Source organism: Bos mutus, chromosome 23 (genome assembly GCF_027580195.1).
Source record: "Bos mutus isolate GX-2022 chromosome 23, NWIPB_WYAK_1.1, whole genome shotgun sequence".
NCBI classification, from domain to species: domain Eukaryota; kingdom Metazoa; phylum Chordata; class Mammalia; order Artiodactyla; family Bovidae; genus Bos; species Bos mutus.
The window spans coordinates 46,622,881-46,645,227 of NC_091639.1; the positions used below are offsets into that span (position 1 = coordinate 46,622,881).

The 22,347-nt window shown below is 40.4% G+C and overlaps 1 protein-coding gene and 1 pseudogene across 1 annotated transcript in view; both read left to right on the plus strand.

Annotated features, from left to right (window-relative positions):
* Positions 1-22,347, plus strand: part of BEND6 (BEN domain containing 6) — a 63,573-nt gene that overhangs the window by 13,017 nt on the left and 28,209 nt on the right. The window contains exons 2-3 of the mRNA XM_005899719.2: positions 7,317-7,521; positions 12,910-13,087. Of these exons, the coding sequence (XP_005899781.1) occupies positions 7,402-7,521; positions 12,910-13,087 (298 nt within the window). The 5' untranslated portion in view covers positions 7,317-7,401. The remainder of the gene's footprint in view (positions 1-7,316; positions 7,522-12,909; positions 13,088-22,347) is intronic.
* Positions 8,111-8,527, plus strand: LOC102281550 (large ribosomal subunit protein eL34 pseudogene; annotated as a pseudogene).

Here is a 22,347-nt window from a genome sequence, read left to right on the forward strand (position 1 = left end):
AAAGTAATGTCTCTGCTTTTCAATATGCCATCTAGGTTGGTCATAACTTTCCTTCCAAGAAGTAAGCGTCTTTTAATTTCATGGCTGCAATCACCATCTGCAGTGATTTTGGAGCCCCAAAAAATAAAGTCTGACACTGTTTCCACTGTTTCCCCATCTATTTCCCATGAAGTGATGGGACCAGATTACAGGCTCTAAATTATGTCTTTCAAGTACCGTTCTAAATATTTTAGTAATAATGTGCAGTGAAGTAAGGCACGGAGAGGAAAAGGTTAAAGCAGTTGTTTTGCTCACCAGGAAAAGAAATGAAGATGAAAGTAAAGGAAGTGTGTGACACAGCTAAACTCCTTTTCAGTGTGATAACTGAGCCCCTAGGTCAGGGTTCAGCAAACTGCTGCCCCTCTGCCTGCCTTTTGTTTCTGTAAAGCCTGTAAACTAAGAGCAGTTTTTTACAGTTTCAAGTCATGAAAAAAAAAAGTGAGAATATCATATCATGATATGTGAGAATTGTATAAAATTGAAGTTTCGGTGTCCATAAACTTTCATTGGAGCACATCCACACTGTTGTGTGTACAGACTGCCCGTGTGCTTTCGTGCTGCAAGGGCACAGCTGAGTAGTTGTGACAGAGGCCACACGGGCAGCCGCGCAGTGCAGTGCCGTTGCAATAACTGGACAGTGTTTCAGTGGCATGCACATTGTCATACCACTATATGACACTGCGTTTTATTTTCTTACTATCAGTGCATGGCAGTCATGCCAAAGCTAGAAAGAAAGAGAAATCTGGACTCACGGCTTCTGAAGCAGAGTGGCATGTGGGTTATTTTGCTACCAAATTAGATGGCAAAGCATTGTGTGTATTATACAAGACACTATAGCTGTGCTATAAAAAAAAACACATTACCAAACTCAACACTCATCACAGTATTTCCAGCTCACCAGACAGCAAGTCACAACAATTAGAAAATTTATTTATTTTTACTTTGGGCCGTGCCCTGTGGCTTGTGGGATCTTAGTTTCCTGACCAGGGATTGAACCCAGGACCTTGGCAGTAAGAGCCCGAAGTCCTAACCACTGGATTGCCAGGGAATTCTCCTTGAAAATTTAAAGTGAAATATCACAACAGAATTTTTTCACAAAAATGAGGAATGAAAAGGAGTCTGTGACTAGAGGAAGTTTCTGGGTGGTTTGTTTGTTAGCAAGGAAAGCCATTAGTGACAGTTAATGAAGTCATCCCTTTTTGCAGTAGCTAAAGGCATGTGCCCCCAAAAAAAAAAAAACAAATATACTTAAGACTCAGCTTTTCAGCAGAAAGAGTTACTCAAAGGAATGAGGACATCAGGAGCAATGTAATTAAAATACACAGCAAATGACTGCGTGTTTCTTGGCTCATGATGAATCAACAGATGTTACTGATATTGCTTAGTTGTTCTTGTTTATTTGGGGAGTAATTGCTGAGTTTAAAGTGACTGATAAATTAGCCATTATAAATAGTCTTTGTGAAACTACTGTGGGAGAGAATAATTCCTAAGAAGTTGAGAAAACACTGATTCAGTACAACCTGATGTGGAATCTACTAAGATGTGATGCAGTTGATGGTGGTTCAAAATGTGTGTGAAGCCAAAAAAAGATTTGTTGGAAAAATTTATAAAACTTGTGAAAATATAAAGTATTTAAAGCCTACAGTTATTCATTTTATTTTTCATCAGAAGATACTTTGAAGAAAATGTTTGAACCTATTATATAAATATATATTTTTACATAGCTGTATTGAATTATTATTTAAATGCAATTCACCCATTTGAAGTAGACAGTTCAACGTGGAGTTTTATTTTTATTATTATTTGTTTTATTCACAGGGTTTGTGCAACAACCACCACAATCCAGTTTTTAAAAAATACTTTTGGGGCCTCCCCTGTGGTCCATTGGTTAAGAGTCTGTGCTTCAAGTGCAGGGCTTATGGGTTCAGTCTCTCGTTGGGGAACTAAGATCCCACATGTCACATGGCTTGGCCAAAAAAAATTTTTTTTAATTTTTAAACATATTTTTGTCTTTTTTAAAAGAAACCCATCAACAGGCATTCCTTTCCCCATCCACCAATCTTTCACCTCTAAGAAACCACTAATGTATTTTTGTTTCTAGAAATTTGACAATTCTTGACATTTCTTAGAAATGTAATCATACAATGTGCGATCTTTTGAGATTGATGTCCTCAACTTAGCATAAGGTTTCCAAGGCTCATGTATGTTGTAGCATGTATCAGAACTTCATTTCTTCTTGTTGCTGAATCATATTTCACAGTAAGAATGTACTTACTTTTATTCGTCTAGTCCGAAGTTGATACACTTCTGGGTTTTTCTACTTTTTAGCTGTTACGGCTAATACCGCTGTGAACATTTGAGTACAAATTTTTGTTTTGAAGTATGGTTTCACTTCTGCTGGATACATACTTAGGAGAGAAACTGATGTGTTATATGGTGATGCAATAGTTAACTTTTGGGAGAACTGCCAGACTGTTTTCCAAAATGCATGCTCTATTTTTACAATCCCACCAGCAAGAGTGGGATTCCAGTTTCTCCACATCTGTACCATTAAGGGTTCCAATTTCTCCACATCAGTACCAAAACTTTTTGTTTTTTGTCTTTTTTGGTTATAGCCATCTCAGTGGATATGAAGAGGAATCTTACTGTAATTTTTATGAGCATTTGTGTAGTGATTAATAACACTGGGTTATTCATTGTTTATCTTCATTGAAGTAATGTCTGTTTAAATCCTTTGTTTAAAAAAGGATTTATTTTTTATTTAAAAATAATAATTTTTATTATCCTTTGTTTAAAAAAAGCTGGGTCATTCATCTTTGTATTATTGTGTTGTAAAAGTTTTTAGATATCCTGTATTCAAGTCCCTTATGAGATCTACTTTCAAATATTTCCTTCCATTGTATAAGTTTTCTTTTTACTTTCTTGATGGTATCATTTGTGAAAATAATGTTTTTGTTCATATCTATGAAATCGTTGCCTAACCCAAGATCACAAAATTTATATAAACTCTGATAACACGTCAGCGTTAGCAAGTGAGCGTTTGACTTTAATTTTGAAAAGGAAAAGGGAAGGAAGGAAAAAAGAAAAGGGAAAACGTTGAACACTAATTAAACAAGATTTTTAAAAATTCCATTCTCCCTAGGCCTATCTTACAAAAAATTGTACTCAATTATTATTAGTTTAGTTTCAAATATGCATAGTACATCATGAGAAATGCCATGCTGGATGAATCGTAAGTTGGAATCAACATTGCCAAGAGAAATATCGACTACTTCAGATATGTAGATGATACCACTCTGATGGCAGAAAGTAAAGAGGAACTAAAGAGTCTCTTCATGAGGGTGAAAGAGGAGAGTGAAAAAGCTGGCTTGAAACTCAACATCAGAAAAATTAAGATCATGGCATCCAGTCCCATAACTTCACAGCAAATAAAAGGAGGAAAAAGTGGAAGCAGTGACAGATTGTAATTTCCTGGGCTTCAAAATCAGTGCAGATGGTGACTGCAGCCATGAAATTAAAAGATGCTTGCTCCTTGGAAGGAAAACTATGACAAACCTAGACAGCGTATTAAAAAGCAGAGATACCACTTTGTCGATGAAGGTTCATAAAGTCAAAGCTACGGTTTTTCCAGTAGTTAGGTACGGATGTGAGAGCCAGACTATAAAAAGTGCTGAGTGCCAAAGAATTAATGCTTTTGAATTGTGGTGCTGGAGAAGACTCGAGAGTTCCTTGCACTGAAGGGAGCTGGAATCAGTCAATCCTAAAGGAACTCAACCCTGAATATTCATTGGAAGGACTGATGCTGAAGTTCCAATACTTTCGCCACCTGATGCAAAGAGCCAACTCATTGGAGAAGACCCTGATGCTGGGAAAGATTGAAGAAAAAGGAGAAGGGGGTGGCAGAGGTTAGACAGCATCGCCTCAGTGGACATACATTTGAGCACATTCTGGGAGATAATGGACTATAGAGGAATCTGGTGTGCTACCTTCTTCCTTAGCTGGAGTTGCAAAGAGTCAAATACAACTTAGAATGAATAACAACAACATTTCAAATTCATGAATGAAAAGTTTTGAAGATTTATGTTCTTTCTTACTTACAAGTACCCACATAATATCCTTGATTTTGCCTCTTGGCCTGCAAAGCCTAAAACATATACTATCTGACCCTTCACAGAAAATGTGTGTTGACCTTGCTCTGAGTAACCAGATGAATGAGATTTACTGTAAGTGGAGACTTTGTTGACAGAATGCTCTCTAAATAATTATGTATCACCAATTTAAGATTGCTTATGGCAAACACACTTAGGATCTGTGGATTTACAACTCCCTAGAGAAGGTCATCAGAGAAGGCAATGGCACCCCACTCCAGTACTCTTGCCTGGAAAATCCACGGACAGAGAAGCCTGGTAGGCTGCAGTCCATGGGGTCGCTAAAAGTTGGACATGACTGAGCGACTTCACTTTCACTTTTCACTTTCATGCATTGGAGAAGGAAATGGCAACCCACTCCAGTGTTCTTGCCTGGAGAATCCCAGGGACGGGGGAGCCTGGTGGGCTGCCGTCTATGGAGTCACACAGGGTTGGACACGACTGAAGCCACTTAGCAGCAGCAGCAGAGAAGATCATGCGAGCTACACAGCTCTGAGGTATAAAGTGGAGATGTGTCACAACCCAAACACACCCCCTGTGTGAGGTGATCCCCAACTCTCAGTGGTCTCACCTGTTATTCTAGAAGGAAGGACCTACAAAACCAGCAGGAAGTCCTAAATTTCTCCCCATTCTGCCTGTGCCTTTTTTTTTAATTGGAGTATAATTGCTTTACAATGTTGTGTTAGTTTCTTGCCCGTGCCTTTTGATTGTTTGTGTCTTTGAAATTATTAACAAAACTTGATACTAGGTAAGGTCTCTGATGGTTGTGAGTGAGGTGTGATAGTCTAGTCCCATGTGTTAGTTGAAACACTATTCATGCATTTAAAACCTTAAAGTAAGTTTTCAAAGAGTCAAACCAAGCAGTCTTGGAAAGACCATCCCGAATATAATTTTATGCTTGGAGTAGAGAATAATTAATTTCTCTGAAAATAGGTAAAAGATCCATATTTTCTCAAAGGAGTACTTGGTGTAATTTGGTAAGGAGCATAGTTACCTTTCGGAGAAGGCAATGGCACCCCACTCCAGTACTTTGCCTGGAAAATCCCATGGATGGAGGAGCCTGGTAGGCTGCAGTCCATGGGGTCGCTAAGAGTCGGACATGACTGAGCGACTTCCCTTTCACTTTTCACTTTCATGTATTGGAGAAGGAAATGGCAACCCACTCCAGTATTCTTGCCTGGAGAATCCCAGGGACAGGGGAGCCTGGTGTCTGCCGTCTGTGGGATCACACAGAGTCGGACACAACTGAAGTGACTTAGCAGTAGCAGCAGCATAGTTACCTTCTGTTTAACAGTCCCTTTGAGATCAGTCTCTTCTGTAAAGTTTTATCGCAAGCGTACTTAGTCCCTCAGTCATGTATGACTCTTTGCAACCCCATGGACTGTAGCTCATCAGGCTCCTCTGTCCATGGGATTTTCAGGCAAGAATACTGGAGGGGGTTGCCATTTCCTTCTCCAGGATCTTCCTGACCCAAACTCGTGTCTCCTATGTCTCTTGCATTGCAGACAGATTCTTGACCTGCTGAGCCATCAACTATATAAATTATATATCTTTTCATGAAAACAAACCAACATTTGCAAGTAAAAAGGATGCTCAGATCAAATGTGCTGAATCATCCACAGACAGTAAAAGATAGATTTGATCATTTTCACTCTATTCAACTTAAACACTATCGTCTGCTTTATCACGTTTTGAAAAAATGATTCTCCCTTAAAATTTTTATGAGGTCTATTACCTTTGAAATTTGCCCTCATTCTTTATAGTACTATTCTTAAGTTTATACCAAAGAAGATATTCCATCTCCAAACTTTAGAGGTTTCAGAAAAAAAAAAAAGGACCAATTTCTAGGCCATTATTGATCTCCCTTGGAATATTTTGGTCCTGATGAGATCTGCTATCTTTAATGTCTTTTTCCTAAAGGTATATAACTTCCGTCCTCATTTGCATCATTTTGTAATCTTTCTACTTAGACTCCTCATAACTGACAAGAAAAAACTTGTAAAGATGGGGAAAAATTATACTATTTAATTTTATAAGTGACAACTTCCTGCATCCCACATATTGGAAACATGACATCCTCGTGATTTTGAATTGAGTGGAAGTGTGTCCTAAATAGGCTCGTGGGAGAAGAATGACAGGAAGTATTGAGTAAACTAGTTCACTTGAGTGGCTAGTGCCTTTACGAAACATACAGTTACAAACATATTATGTATCCGTTTGCTTTTTCTTTTTTATTTCATATATGACCAAACATCTCAAAATATCCCTACTTTTTTAGATTGTATTAACTTTATTCAACAGTCTAGTAAAGATAGAAAAATGTTACAATTTTATACATACCTACATATGCTTTCATTTTTTCTGTTTGTTTTTTATGGAAAGGTATTTTATTTTAAACATAGCAAGCAGTGTGTACTCAATCTCAAACTCAAGCAGTGTCAATCTCAAACTCCCAACCTACCCTCTCTCACTTCCTCCCTGGTAACCACAAGTTCATTCTCTAAGTTTGTGAGTCTGTTTCTGGTTTTTAATAAGTTCATCTGTATATTTTCTTTTTCAATTCTGCATATAATTGATATCATATATTTGTGTTGCTCTATGTTACTTCACTTAGTGTGATAATCTCCAGGTCCATCCATGTTGGTGCAAATGGCATTATTTTGTTCTTTTTTATGGCTGACTAGTAGTCCATTGTGAAGAAGGCAATGGCACCCCACTCCAGTACTCTTGCCTGGAAAATCCCATGGACAGAGGGGCCTGCTGGGCTGTAGTCCATGGGGTCACTAGGAGTCGGACACGACTGAGCAACTTCACTTTATTTTTTCACTTTGATGCATTCGAAAAGGAAATGGCAACCCACTCCAGTGTTCTTGCCTGGAGATCCCAGGGACGGGGGAGCCTGGTGGGCTGCCGTCTATGGGGTCGCACAGAGTCAGACACGACTGAAGCGACTTAGCAGCAGCAGCAGCAGTAGTCTGTTGTATATATGTACCATATCTCCTTTATCCATTCCTTTGTTGATGACATTTAGGTTGCTTCCATGTCTTGGCTACTGTAAACAGTGCTGCAATAAACACAGGGGTGCATGGATCTTTTCAAACCATGTTTTTCTCTCGTTTTTCATTTTAGGGCAAAATATTAACAGCGTATCCCCATCTCATGGGCTTTCCCTCCTCCCACAATTTCACAAAACCTTTGGTAACTAACTAAGAAAATGCAGAAGATCTTTCAAACAGAGGAAACCACTGATTCCCAAGCTCTCAGAAAAGGAAAGAGGAAAAGGACGGAGCCGATGGACTCAGAGAACGTGAACAGTGACCCAGACAAAGCCCAGGTGGGTGTGCTGCTGCTGGGGGTCCACCGCGACTCCACAATTCCTTTCTCAATTTACTGGTGCATTTCCCCCTCTTGTCTCAATTTATTCTTCCCTTTAATTCTTTATTCAACTGAAGGAATAAAATTTCATGTTATCTTTTTATTATTGAACAAGTTGAATTAGAAACATACTCAAAAGACATCTTACATACTTCTATTGAAGTGTGGCCAATTATGCATTGTTCAAACTTTCCTTGATATCCTGGTATATTAAAGATCAGCAAACTATCAAAAATGTTTTTTTCTTCCCCAAACCACTGGAGACATTGGAACACCTCTTCTAAAATTTACCGGCTGCTTTTCTTTTTTGACTGCTGTTTGTAGTCGGGGCCCCTTTCTTGTTTGTATTCATTCATTTATTCCTTTCTGATCTGAATTCCCTACTCATATTCTCCTCCTACACTTTCGACAAACCATCCATGTGTGTATTCTGTGCCTTTTTGTGTGTCTTTGTAATGCATGAAGTGTTTGTGTGCATACATTTTTAATTTTTCTTAAGGTTTAGAATATATTTTAGCCCCTGGGAATGGTGTCTAGAGGCATCGAGAATGGTCCAGCATGTGGCACATGTCCATCCTAGGCTGCCCTACAGCACAGCCTCTAATAAAGCTAGACTGACTTGAACCCCTGGCAATAGAATTTTTTACCTTTAAACGCAGAAGTTTGGGGAAGTACCAAAATCCACGTGTGGAATGTGCCCAGGCTGACTTTGAGAAGTTGGCTCTGTGAGACCAAAAGATCTTACGAGGTTTCCTGAAATGAAACATCTCAGCTGGGCATATGGTGGGTCCGTGTCTGCTAAGTGTCTCCGCGACTGGATTACACAGTCTTTCCTTATAGAGGGACAGAAAATCCTTGTAAAAGTGTTGGAGGCACAAGCACAGAGTCACGAACCGAAATTTAAAATGAAGCCTTTTTCACCTGAAGTTAATGAAATACTGTTAATCAACTATACGCCAATATAAAATTTTAGATTTTTAAAATAAAAAAAAAAATGAAGCACTTTTGGGTAATTAAAAAATCAAAAGGCTAAAAATTATATAGTGTATATATAGTATATAGTATATATATAATATATAGTATGATCATTGTATATATATATATCATATTATATGTGTGTGTGTGTGTGCCTATAAAACATCTCCCACCCATCCTGTTCCCCACCCCCAGCCCCATTATAGGGAACCCCATGTTTGGCTTTCTTGTTTATCATCCCAGTAAAATAAAGCAAATTGAATGTAGATATTCTTATCCCCTCTTCAGCACAAAGAGTAACTTACAAATAGGCTGCTTTGTACTTTGCTTTTTTAATTTAGCGTATTTTGCAGATCTTTCTATTAGTGCATAAAGAACTTTCTCTTCTGTACATCAGCACCCCCTGGGCGTATGTATCCTTTTTTTACTTATCCAGGCACCTAGCATGGATATGGCTTGTTTCCAGTCTTCTTTCTACAAATCACGCTGTACCGTACAACATTATGGCTCCATCATCTTGCACATCACTTAGTATTATGCTGGTATCATAATATACACCTCAATCTGTTTCTAATTTTTCAATCAGTGCTGCTTTTAACTTCTGTCTATACTGCTATTATACATGATTCATTGTGTCTAACAAAGAACAGCATTCATTATTTCACATGTGCTTTCCTCCAATGATGAAGACTTAGATTTCCTCCAGCATCTTAGTACTACAAACAATGACAAAGTAAATGTCCATATACACGTCCTTTTAAGAAACAGCGTGAGAATGTCTCTGTGATAAACACTCGGGAGTGTGAGTAATTGCTTTCGTATGACAATGAAATTACTTTCCAGAAGGTGTGCGTTGGTGCACATGCCCAGCAGCAGCGTCTCAGGGGTTCCGTGTTTGTGCTTCTCTGCCAACACACAGCATTTATGTCCTTATTGCATATATTTGGTAACTGAGGGGAGAAAATGTTTCGATTTGCTAGTGCAGGTATGGGGGTCCAGAGGTTCCTCGAGGATAAAACAGTTCACCTGCTCTAGCAGGCCAGTGTTATGGTTTCTTTTGCAATTTGTGTCTCTCAAAAACTTTAACAGCTGATCAAACTCTTTCTATTTGGTTCCCTTGCAAATAACTACTGCCACACATCTTATTTGGTACTAAATAAGCCTGAAAACTCTCCTCTTTTATTACGGCTGCCCAGCCTCTTTTCTCTCCAACTTTTGGCAGTGAGTTAATTCTCGTGTGAAACAAAAGCCTTGAAGGTAACGCTCTGAAGCCGAGGTTTACTTCCGGGATGGATTTCAGTGTCTGGCAGAGAGCACTTAAAGAGAAGCTCTTGAGAAAGCCTTAGGTCACAGGCTTACCTCCTGCAATTTAGATATAGACATCATTTTTTTTTTCAAGCCTTGAAGATTTAACATTATTGGACTCAGTTTAGATCGCTTGCTGCATTCTCAGTGTCAATGGATGAAGAAAGTCTTCCGTTTCTGCAAACCAGCTAGCACTGACAGGAAGTCACTGATGCACACAGACATTCTCTTTCCAGGCCCAATAAGCACATGGTCTGCCTCCCAAGGCATTGCAGGTGACCGTGGATCAACTGTGTCATCACTGAGGCCTAACAAGAGTCAATGACCTTCCAACATGGTATACCTGTGCTCTTTTTGCTCACAGCCTGACCTCTAATTGAAACATATGTCACTTTTTGGGTATCTGGCTTCTAGTTTATAGAATCTACATTAGGATGCATGTTGCAAAAGCTGTAACAAAGACCCAAACATCACAGTGGTGTATAAAGATGGTTTATTTCCCTTTCATATAACAGGAAGCAGAGTCCTGGTTGCTATGGCAGCTCCACAATGTTGAGGATCCCTCTTATCTTCTGTATCTACCTTCCTGAACACATAGCCTTGGCATCTGGGTCAAGGTGGCTGCTTCAGCACCTACCGTCACGTCTCTCTCTTTGCCAGTAGAAAAAGGAGAATTGAGGCAGGATAAAACATGCCTGTTCCTTCTAGGGCCATGACCCAGTGGTGGTACACATGGTTTCTACTCCTGTTGATTGGTGGAAGCTTAGTCACATAGCCACACTGAGATGCCCAGGAGTCTGGAAAATGTAATTCATGCATTGGAGAGGAAATGGCAACCCACTCCAGTGTTCTTGCCTGGAGAATCCCAGGGACAGAGGAGCCTGGTGGGCTGCCCTCTATGGGTCGCACAGAGTCGGACATGACTGAAGCAGCTTAGCAGCAGCAGTAGCTAGATCTATTGTCTATTAACTTTGTCTTCCAATGATGTTTACAAATGGATTCGCTTTAGCTTGATTTTATTTCTCTCTTGTATGAACTTGCTGTAAGAACTAGATCATGTATTCTGCTTTTTTTCCAGTTACTTTTTTCCAATTGCTCTGCATAGAATTATGATCTCAATAGGCATCCTTCAGTTTTTTTTTCGAAAATATTTCACTTCTATTTAACCAAATCTATCATCTTTTAATTTAAAATTTATATATCTACTGTAAATACATTAGCTACTTGCCCACATAGGACAGTAGTCATTTTCATTACCAGTATATATATTATATATGTCACATATGTATATGGAATAATGAAATATATACACATACATAGATTTGTATATTTGTAAAATAAGGAGTGAGGTTGAATGTACACATTACCAAACATACAAAAATGAAATTGTATTTCCTATAACTGATCCTACCTGGCTTTCAAATCTCCTTCCCTGCTTGACAAGGAAGTGGGGGATGGGGAATTTGAACTTGTCCATTGACAGTGAATTACAGTTAGAGTGTTCCGGGGTTTAAAAGTCCCTTTGAGATATTGGTATGATTTAAGTCTCAGTGAGACTAGACTCTCACCCTCCTCCGCTTCCTGTTTTTTTCTAAGAAATGGTTCAAGTTTTGAGGAGTCTTCTACATCATCCAGCGTTTCTGCGGAGGGGTGGCTGCTCTTGCGCCTGGGCTCGAGTCTTCTTTGTGGTTCCTGGGTGTCCCGTACTGCGACTGCTGAGGCACAGGGGTCCCTCCAGCCCCCCGGGGGTCCTGTTGGCACCGTCTACTGATGTTTGCCGTGCTGGAACCCGCTGCCATCTTCTGTAAGGTTCTGTCGCTCTGTAGCCTCTCTGTTCCCCTGGTCCCCCAGCACTTACCCAGTTCCTGACTGGGACACAGGGACCATTCGGATTCTCCAGCTGCTTTGCCTGACCTCCGAGGGGTCTGGACACTGTCTCTGGTTCATTTGACCACACGCCCCTTTTGGCCATTTCTGATCTGGGGCTCAGAAAGGCACCGTGTTGCCCTGATGTTGCTAGACAGGGAGCCCATTTAAGGCATTTATGATGCACTGAGAAGCCCGGAGCCAACCCTACTGCCTAGACTGCCTTCATTCATCTGGATGTTTCTGTCATCTACCCTGACCCCGTGATCCGCCTCCATTCCCCACAAAGGTCAGGGCAGGAAGAGCAGACACGAATCTTTCTGTCTTTCTTGTCCCTAATCCCTCTTGCTCCTCAACCCGGCCCCAGGAAGTCTCTTCCCTTCCTATTCAGCAGGAACTTTCTTGATGCCATGCCTTTATCTCTCTATATATAAAAAAATTGTTGTAGTAAAGCTGGTCTACAATGTTGTGTTAGTTTCAGATGTACATGTGCCTTTATCTCTTCTCCTTTGAAGTTTATTTTTATAAACATCATACTCCAGGCTTCTAGGGTTGGATCTTTATAAATTCTATTCTGTGTTGTAATTTCCCAGATTTAGATTTATATAAATATAAAGATAAGCTTTATAATTTGAGAAAATTTTTCTTTCTCTACACAGCCTAGGTTTTACAGCTCAAGTGTACACATTTCAGACTGTTGTCCTGCTGGCCTCAAAAAATATCTTTTAAACTAAAAGGTAAACATTAGTGCTTTGTTCTGGGTAAATCTCTCCCCTTTCTCTGGTGGAATAAACCCCCAAATTGGCCTCATGGCTTAGTCTCAACAGAGAAGCTGAGGATGAGGCAATGGGAGAAAAATGGAGGACGTGGATGAGTTATAAAGATCTGAGTAGCACTCTGGTTGTTTCTGCTCTGTTATACTATTTTTCAACTTTGTGTTTTTCACTGACGTTAAGCTGAAAGTCAGAATCCTGATGACTGTTTTGAAAAAGATGTGTGCATGAAGCTTTGATGTCCTCCCTTACTCTGAGCTCCCCTGGATGGTGGAGGACCAAGCTGAGGCTAGATCACTCGCAAGGACCCAGCCCCCTCCTGGGAGAGCAGGAGCCTGTAGGTCTGATTAAGTCCCAGCAGCATCCAGAACACAGGAGAAACCACAAAGCTGCCTTGATGCTTTTGTTGTGCCTGCCTTGTATTTTAGAGAGACCCATATTCGGGAAATGCCTTTCTGCCTGGTGAAAGCTCCAGTGAGGATGAAGAGCCTCTAGCAGAACTGTCAAAGGAGGAATTGTGCACAAAAATAAAAAGCCTGAAACAAAAACTAACAAACATCCGGAAAGAAAACAGCCGCCTTCGACAGTCTTTGGTCATGCTGCAAGGTAAACCTAGAGAAAATTGACATTTTTAGATAAAAAGAAAAATACGTGATGAGTGAAAAGTATTTAAATCAGTTGTCAAGAATGAAAAAGTCAGTGCCTTAGAGAAAAAATTAAAAACTACATGTTAAGAAAATCTATGATTACACAATTTAACATGGATACACTCTATCAAATCCTCAGTTTATTGCTTAGAAAATTTTAGATTATTCCTACAAAATACCAGATGTTGTATTCATTTAATAATGTCCAACAAATATTTACTGAGCATTTAATATAGGCTTAGACAGAAAAGACCAGTTAGACAAGAGATACATCAATGTGTTCACGATGTACTTATCTCATTCCCCTCTGCTAACGAAGCACTAGAAAATGGGGCCTGTGGTGATCCCTTATAGAATCACTGGAATTAAACATTCCATATATTAAATTTTAGATTTAGAGTTGGGAGGAGTGGAAAATAATCACATTCCATTGAAGACTTACAAAGGAGAAAGATAGGCCCAAGAAAATGAAAACTCCCCTGGTATAATGCCTTTTGGAAGAACCTATTAATATATTATGTTTAAGTGTTTATTTTTTAAATTATGGTTTCCATTTGTAGTTCAGCGTCATGCCCTATTTTTACAGCTGAATTATATTCTGTGTTGGAAAGCATTCTTTCCAACATAAAACGGTAAATGCATAGTGTATTTTGAAAATACATCCCTCTGGCTGCTGTGTATAGAATGAGTACAAGGAGCACAGAAAGGAAAGTGGGGAAGAACCACTCTGAAAGGTGTTCCAGTCCTCATACTAGCAGGATGGCAGCCTCGCGCAGGGCTGTGGCCGTGGAAATAAAGAAGACGATCTTGCAGAAATGGCAGGAGACAGAACAATGTCGTGAGCTAGGTCGACACAGTGGTGGCTCAGATGCCTTCCTACCATTATTGGTTAAGTTGAAGACTTCTTAGTTTTAAGTAGAAACAGGGACATGTGAATGGAAATAAGATATTTATTCCACCAACAAGCTATTCTCTCTTTATTTTTTACATCTTAAATGTTGCATTTTTATAACTGATTGTTTTTCCTGGTGAGGTTTTTGCAGTTTTCCTTTTCATAAGGATGTCAGTCATTTTGGATTAAGGCCTACCTCATTTTAACTTGATTACATCTGTAAGACCCTATTTCCAAATAAGGTCACACTCTGAGATTTTGGAGGTTGGACTTCAGCATCTCTTTTTGGTGGGTACACAGTTCAGCCCACAATATTCCATATTGCTAACCCCAAAGGTCCTTTCTGAAGGGTCCCATTAAGTGCCTGCTACTTTTGACACCTTGGCTACCTCTCCTCCCTTGGCTTCAAGGACACCTGTGTCCTCAGGTGCTGCTGAGCTTTCCACCCCGGTCGTGTGTCTGCCTCATTTCATCATTTTACCCTCCAAATATCTAATGATGCCCAGGCTCAGCCCTTGGACGCCTTTCTTTTCTGTCTGCGTGCATTCCACAGGGGCTCATGTCCAATTCTATGGGGTTAAATTCAACAGTAACAGTGATTCTCAGACGTACCTCTGGCCTGGACTTCTCCCTTTAGCTCCCGACTCACTGTCTGACTGTATTTACATGACCAGCAGGTATCCCAAGTCAGCCTGTCCCATCCATGTGCCCAGCCTTCCCCTCCACCTGCTCCTGTATTTCCTTCTTCCTTGTCTTCGTTAATGCTAACTGCATAGTTAAAGTTTCTCAAGTCAAAAATCACGATGCTGTCTTGTAGTTCTTTTACATCCTACACTCAGTCTCTTGGCAAATCCTGCTAACTTCCCCTTCAAAATATCTCTGGTTTAGACTAGTCCAGATCACCAGCATCCCTCACCCCGGCTATCATGGGGGCTTTCTCCCTGGTCTTGCGCTTTTGCTCATGCTCCTGTGCAGTCCCCTCTCAATATGCAGCAGTTGCAACCTGGCTCCTTGTAGGCCAGCTCATGCCGTTCTCTGAAAACTCTTTGGTGCACGTCCACCTCACAGGGGGAAGAACCAAGGTCAGTTTTATGATCTAGAGTCCTTACATGATCCAGGCACCTCCCCGCCACCTCCCTTTCTGGCCTTGTTTTCTACTCTCTCCCCATCCTTCTTCGTGATTCAACCCATCCTGGACCGCTTGTTTTCCCTCTGAATACATCAGAGGTGATCTGACTTCAGGGTCTCTGTACCAACTTTCTCCTTGGCCTGGGATGTTCCTCCCCTAGATATCCATGTGGTTTGCCCCCCCACATACTTCAAGACTTCACTCTAAATTCATTTTTGCCCTGACTGACTCTCTCCATTTAAACTATCAGCCTCTCTTCCCTCACAACGTTTTTTATCCCCCTCCCTTGCTTTGCTTCCTCTTTGGTATTTACAACTGTATATCCTCTATTCCATATTTAATATTGTCTGCCCCCCACATGTGCACACACTGGAATGTACTCCTGGAAACCAAAGTAAAGTTGGCTATTGGCTGGACTTCAGGCAACAGGAAGAGTCAGGAACTGCCAACTGCCACTGCAGTATTCATGCATGCATTTCTTCGTTCAACCAATATTTATAAAGTCCTCTGTATATCAGGCACTGCTGCAAGTACCTAGGAAAACCCAGTGAACAAAATAGCAAAAGATCCCTGCTCTCGTGAAACTCACATTCCAGTGAGGCAAGCAATCAAGATCATGAAAAATAGTGATTAAATAAATTACATAATATGTTAGCAAGTGGAAAAAGCTATGGGAAAAAATAGGTGGTCAAGGAGGATGGGGATTTGAGAGAGAGCGTGTGTGTTTTAGAATAATGTGGGTCATAGTAGGTCTTCTTGTGAATCTATAGTTGGGAACTAGGACAATATCAAAAAGTTGAAATTTCATGTATAATCCAAGTAAGAAAGGGATCTGAGAGAAGAGTGCACAGTGGTTAGTCATCTTTTGCTCAGCAGTATTCTTCTTTGAACTAAGAATCAGTTTTTCTGTCTATAAAGCCTATTAACTAAGAAATATGGCAGAGCATATATGACGTTGTAGACGTTCAGAACAGCAGATGTGTGTGTGCTCTGTGTGCACATGTTAAACATTTGAAGCAGATCCTGTGGACCACAGCTAACCAGCACAGTAAGATAGAGAAGGGGAGAAGCGATATCTCTTCTGTACAGAATGCTATTAAATTGTTACATGTAAAGGGTGAATATATACCCAGGAAAAATAAAGCCTCAGCTGAAAACTCAACTCTATTAACTAAAGAGATTTCAGTAAAGAAGGAAAACTCAATTAAGTTTTGCCGAGGCTCATTTAAGTACAGTAGAAAGCTGTCAAAGTTTCAGACATAGGCAAAGTAAAACCAATGAATCACTGAAGTAGTAATCATTAAAAGTTTATTGTGCTCACATCAAAAAGACAGTTTGGAAATCAGGAGCACTCAAATCAGAATATGGAATGAGGCTCAGGGGTATATTTTTATAAAGCAGCTCATATAGTTAGAACGCAGTGAGTGTTTACACTTCTTTATAATATTGGTTATAATATTAGAATTTTTTTAAATAGCAGGGAATTGGGTCAGTGGTTGCCTCATATCAACTTTGGGAAGCAGTTCAAGTTTTGTTTATGATTTTTCAGAGATGAAAACAAGAAATGGCCCAGGACAAGTTAAGTCTTGCAAAACAAGCTAAATTAAGCCTTGTTTGTGTGATTAAATGGTTCTGTCTGCTTGGGGAATTTTCAAGGCTGGTCTTCATTTCTGATTTTTAACAAAGCTTAAGTTAAATGTGTGAATCTCCCTCTTTTCTTGAAATCCTATGAAAAAGAAACTTAAAATGCATAAAACCACAAGGACCAAGAAAACTCAAAAGGAGACCACAGCAGATAAAAGATGCCGATAAAATTTGAGAAGCTAAGAGCAGATGGATGAATGGTAACTGACTCCATCTGGAGAAATCTGAAAGCTCAGTGTCTGTGATGGAGTGGGGGAGGTACGGGCACAGGACTGGGGAAGAGGAATTCAAAGGAAACAAGCCACATCCCAGCCCAGAACTACAGAAGGCTTAGAATTGTACTTGAGAAAAGGATTATGTTAGTCCTGATAGTGCGAAAACTGGAGGAGTCATTGAAAAACTTCATCAAAACCCTTTAGGACCCAAAGTCTCACATTTTTTCTGTGCAGCCGGCAACTTCCACCCTTCCCACAGCCAAGGACGGGTGTGTTCTCTTAGGAGAGGTTGATCCAAAGCCGTGAACTCAGGGACACTGGGCACAGTTGAGGGAAGGGGTGTGATCATGGAGGAACTCATCTAACATGTAATGCAGAGACCGAAACAAAGGGGAAAGTAAGGTCACAGGAAACAGAGAAAATGCAGGGAGCAGAGGGAGGCTCCATGAAACAGGGTGGTTTAAGGAAGGAACAGTCAAAGACATCAATAAAATGTCTGGAAGTGAAAGTTAAGAAAGTCTTGTAGCTGTCGCAAGAAGGAGACTAAGAAAAGGGAAATAAAAGAGATTAGGAAAAACAGAGAATGAGTTCAGGAGGTCAAACATCCAAAGAAAAGAGGTCCTGATAGAGAGGAGAGAGAAGAGGGAGAAATTATCTTAAAAATAAATACAGTAAACTTCTAGAACTGTAAGACATAAAATTCTAGACTAAAAGATGCTACCAAAAGCAAAAAGGCTTATTTAAGGCACAATAATGTGAAATTTCAGAACACCAGGAAGGGAAGATCCAGAAGCTTTCAGAGGGAGCAGGCATGTTACCTGCTAAGACGTGGGGGTCAGATGATGTTGGACTTTTCACCAGCAACCCTGGAAGTTCCAAGGCAATTGAGCAATGCCTTTAACATTCTGAGGAGAAATGATTTAAACCTAGACTTCTATACCCAGTGAAACCATCAACCAAGGGTGAGGGCATAATAATGATACTGTCACACTTACAATGGCTCAGTGCTCTTCCTGTGCTTCCTTTTTCAAAAATTAAGGGAGGGTGTGTTCCTCTAAATGAGAGAGTGAACCTAGAAAGTCAATCTGAAAATGGTAGTCCAGTTCAGGAGAGGGACAGAGAGTAGCCCCAGACTAATAGTGAGGGGACACTCCAGGGGAACGGCTCCACAGTGGGCCGGACGCAGCTGGTTCAGAGAGGTGGAGGGGGTTCCAGGAGAGAGATGACTGAGAGAAATATGAAACTGAGAGATGACATAGTCGAAAGTCAGTAAACAATTGTATGAATCTGAAAAAAATAAAAGAACAGTTGGTTATGCTTATTATTGTTATTAAAGACTGTAATGGTAATGACCATAGAAACAGGTAAATGAATTAGAAATTGTCCCTCTAAAGCACTAGGTAATCCAGAGTGGTAGCAGTAGGGCAGAGGACTCCTATTTTTCATTATAAGCCTTATTGTATTTAAAAAATAAATGCCTGGTACATTATAGGTACCCCAAATCTAACAGCTACCATTTTTTAAAAAATCAGTAATTTTCTTAAAGATCAGAAATTGCTGGTTATATCCCTAAAAAAATAAAAAGAATCTACACATATTAATTACAAATAGCTATAAAATATCTACTAGTTACCCTAACAAGAAATGCGTTGGCTTCCCAGGTGGCTCAGTGGTAAAGAGTCCGCCTGCCAATGCAGGAGATGCAGGAGACACAGGAGGCACAGTTTCAGTCCCTGGGTTGGTAAGATGAAGATCCCCTGGAGGAGGAAATGGCAACCTGCTCCAGTATTCTCGCCTGGGAAATCCCATGGACAGAGGAGCCTGGAGGGCTACAGTCCATAGGGTCACAAAGAGTCAGACACAGCTGAGCAACTGAGCACAGAATGTGTAGGATCTATGATGGGAGATTAAAACCTCAACAGAGAAATACACAAGTCTGGACTTCCCTGACGGCCCAGTGATTAAGAAGCCTCCTGCTAATACAGTGGACACAGGTTCGATCCCTGGACTAGGAGGATCCCACATACCTCAGGACAAGGCTGGTGCACCACAGTTAATGTGCCTGCAGCCTAGAACCTACGCTCCGCAACAAGAGAAGCCCACACACCACAACTGGGGAGTAGCTGCCACTCTCCATGACTAGAGGAAGCCCGCATGCAGCAACAGAGACTCAGTGTGGCCAGAAAAAAAAGAAATACACAAAGCTGAATAGAAAGACCTCAAATTCATAGATGAGAAGATGCCAGTTCATCCCAAAATAACTCCTAGTTTGAATGGAATCCCAGTCAAAATGTCAATAATTGCTTTGGGGTTTTTATCTTTGGGATAATTTGACAATAATTATTCTAAAGTTAATGTGAAAGAATTAATAGGCAAAACCAAGTAAGAATATTCTGAAAAAGAATCTGAGGGCATACTGTCAACATGAAACCATGTGGTTCTGATAATTCCAAGCAACTTGCTAGGACAAGAGGCAGCAGATCAATGGAACAGAACACACATTCCCAGATAATACCTTCCACACAGAGAAGAAATGTCCCGGAGCCACTATGGCACACGGGCATGGTTTAGAGAGATCAAACCACCTGGGTTCAAACCCTGGCTCTGCCACCTACTAGCTGTGTAGCTGAGTGTGAGATAAATGGAAATGATGAAAGCGCTGCCCTGGGTGACACGCAAAGCATTCAGAGCAGAGGCTGGCAAGGCACGTGCATAGACTGTTTGCTTCTTGCTGTACGGCAACCAGCACAGCCACACAGGGCTCTGCTCCTAGGAAAGCCGCACATGCTTGTTAAAGGCGTTGCTGTCACCAGATTCAAATTCTGAAGAAGCTTGGAACAAGGAGTCCTGCATTTTCATTTCATAGTGAGCCTGGCAATTTACTATGTAGTGAGTCCTACAAGCGTTTAGGATAAGGATGAATTATTCAACAGAGGATGCTGGGCAAACTGACATTCCAGTGTTGGGGGAGGGACAGGTTTAAGTTAGGCTCTCGTTTCACACCATATGGCATACTAAAAACATAACTATACAGTTTAAGTTAAAACTTCATGTTCTGAATTTGAGTTTCAACACAAGATGAATTTTATTCTTGAAAATTAATAATGCATATTTTCTAATAATATTCACTGAAGAGGCCTAGAAACAAGAAACCAATAGCAAAGAGCACTTCCAGCACCTGGGTTATGGTCTCGAAATACTGTTTCCCACTAAAAGGAGCTGGGGTTCCCTGGAGAAACAGCTGATTCCAGAGCTTGCCCAGGAAATGGACAAGATGAGCCTTGTCAGGAGCATTGAAGGGAAATGCAGATGAAAATGTTGTCCTATTGGGAAAGAAGAAGGTCAGCAAAGACCATGTGAGCATGTCAACTGGAAGAAGTTCCTACTGGCCAAAAATTATCACTGGAGCATCAATAATAATGACTGTGGCAATTGGTTTTCATGTGTGTTCACATGCATGAGTTCATTCAAAAGAGAGAACACTTAATGACCATCTGAAAGAACCAACTCATTGTTTTGAAAACTGGCAAATACAGACTGAAAAATCAATTGTTTATCCTGCCATTATTATAGAAATTAACCTCAGGGTAACCAAATAGTTGATGAGAGAAAGTTTCCCTTGGTAGAAGAATTCTAGCTAAATGAAGAAGAAAAGAATTAGGATATCACCATTTCATAACCTCTTGTGATTTAATGAACCTAGGCAGTGATCATTCAGTTCAGTTCAGTTCAGTCGCTCAGTCGTGTCCGGCTCTTTGCGACCCCATGTGCAGCACGCCAGGCCTCCCTGTCCATCACCAACTCCCGGAGTCCACCCAAACTCATGTCCATTGAGTCGGTGATACCATCCAGCCATCTCATCCTCTGTCATCCCCTTCTCCTCCTGCCCCCAATCCCTCCCAGCATCAGAGTCTTTTCCAATGAGTCAACTCTTCGCATAAGGTGGCCAAAGTACTGGAGTTTCAGCTTTAGCAACATTCCTTCCAAAGAACACCCAGGACTGACCTCCTTCAGAATGGACTGGTTGGATCTCCTTGCAGTCCAAGGGACTCTCAAGAGTCTTCTCCAACACCAAAGTTCAAAAGCATCAATTCTTTGGCGCTCAGCCTTCTTCATAGTCCAACCCTCACATCCATACATGACTACTGGAAAAACCATTGACTGCTAATATTACAACAAAAGGTTATTATGCATTCAGTGCCCTCTTCTGGAAGTGTTTTTAACTTCCAAGCCTTTAGATCTAACTACCAATTTACACCAAGTAAGGAACAAAAGAATATGTGAAATACTCTCTTAAGGGTGCGATCAGCAAAATCCAGACTGTGGGAAACCCTACAGGCCGAAGGACTCAAATTTCTTCAACTAACAGCCTGGTGTGCTGCAGTCCATGCGGTCGCAAAGAGTCAGACACAACTGAGCGACTGAACAACAACGAAAAACAACTATCAATCACAAGGAAAAAACTAGAAGAGGGAAAGGAAAAGCATAGTTTGTAAGAGACAGCAACGGATTGTGTTAGTGTGTGTGCTTAGTTCTGTCCAACTGAGCGACACCAAGGAATGTAGCCCTCCAGGCTCCTCTACCTGTGGAATTCTCCAGGCAAGCATACTGGGGTGGGTTGCCATTTCCTGCTCCAGGGGATCTTTCTGACCTAGAGAGCCAACCTGCATCTCCTGCATCTCCTGTATTGGCAGGCAGATTCTTTACCTCTGCACCACTTTGGAAGCCCAGCAAATTGTAATATGTGGACTTTATTTGGATTCTGATTCAAACAAACTGAAAACAACAAAGACAGCAGCAAGGAGAAATCTGAACATTTGCTAGTTTTTTAATGGTATTCAAAAACTATTGCTAAGTATTTCTGGTTGTAACAATGGTGTTATGGTTTTATGTATTTATATATTTATATATATATATTTTTTTAATTTCTGACCGGTGATATACACGAAAATATTTACAGATGAAATGATGGCTGTGATTTGCTTGAAGGAATTTTGCAGGTGAGGAGAAAGTGGGTGGAGGTACAGGTGTAATGAGATTGGCTATGAGTTGGAATACATGAGAGTTTACTATTTTGTGTATATGTGTTTAAACATTTCCATTAAAGGTTAGAAAAAATATGTATACAGGGAGAAAGAAAGCTTACTTGTGGAAAGATGTTTAGACTGTATGAAATATGTGAGTGAATATTTAATATGAATGGCTTTCTAAACAAATAAATAGTATATTAGGGAAAAGACTACTACTTTTAACTGAAATAAAAACTTAAAATATGTGTCTGCTTATAAAACATACTAAAATTAAAATAAACACTCTAAGAAAAATAATTGTAATTGATG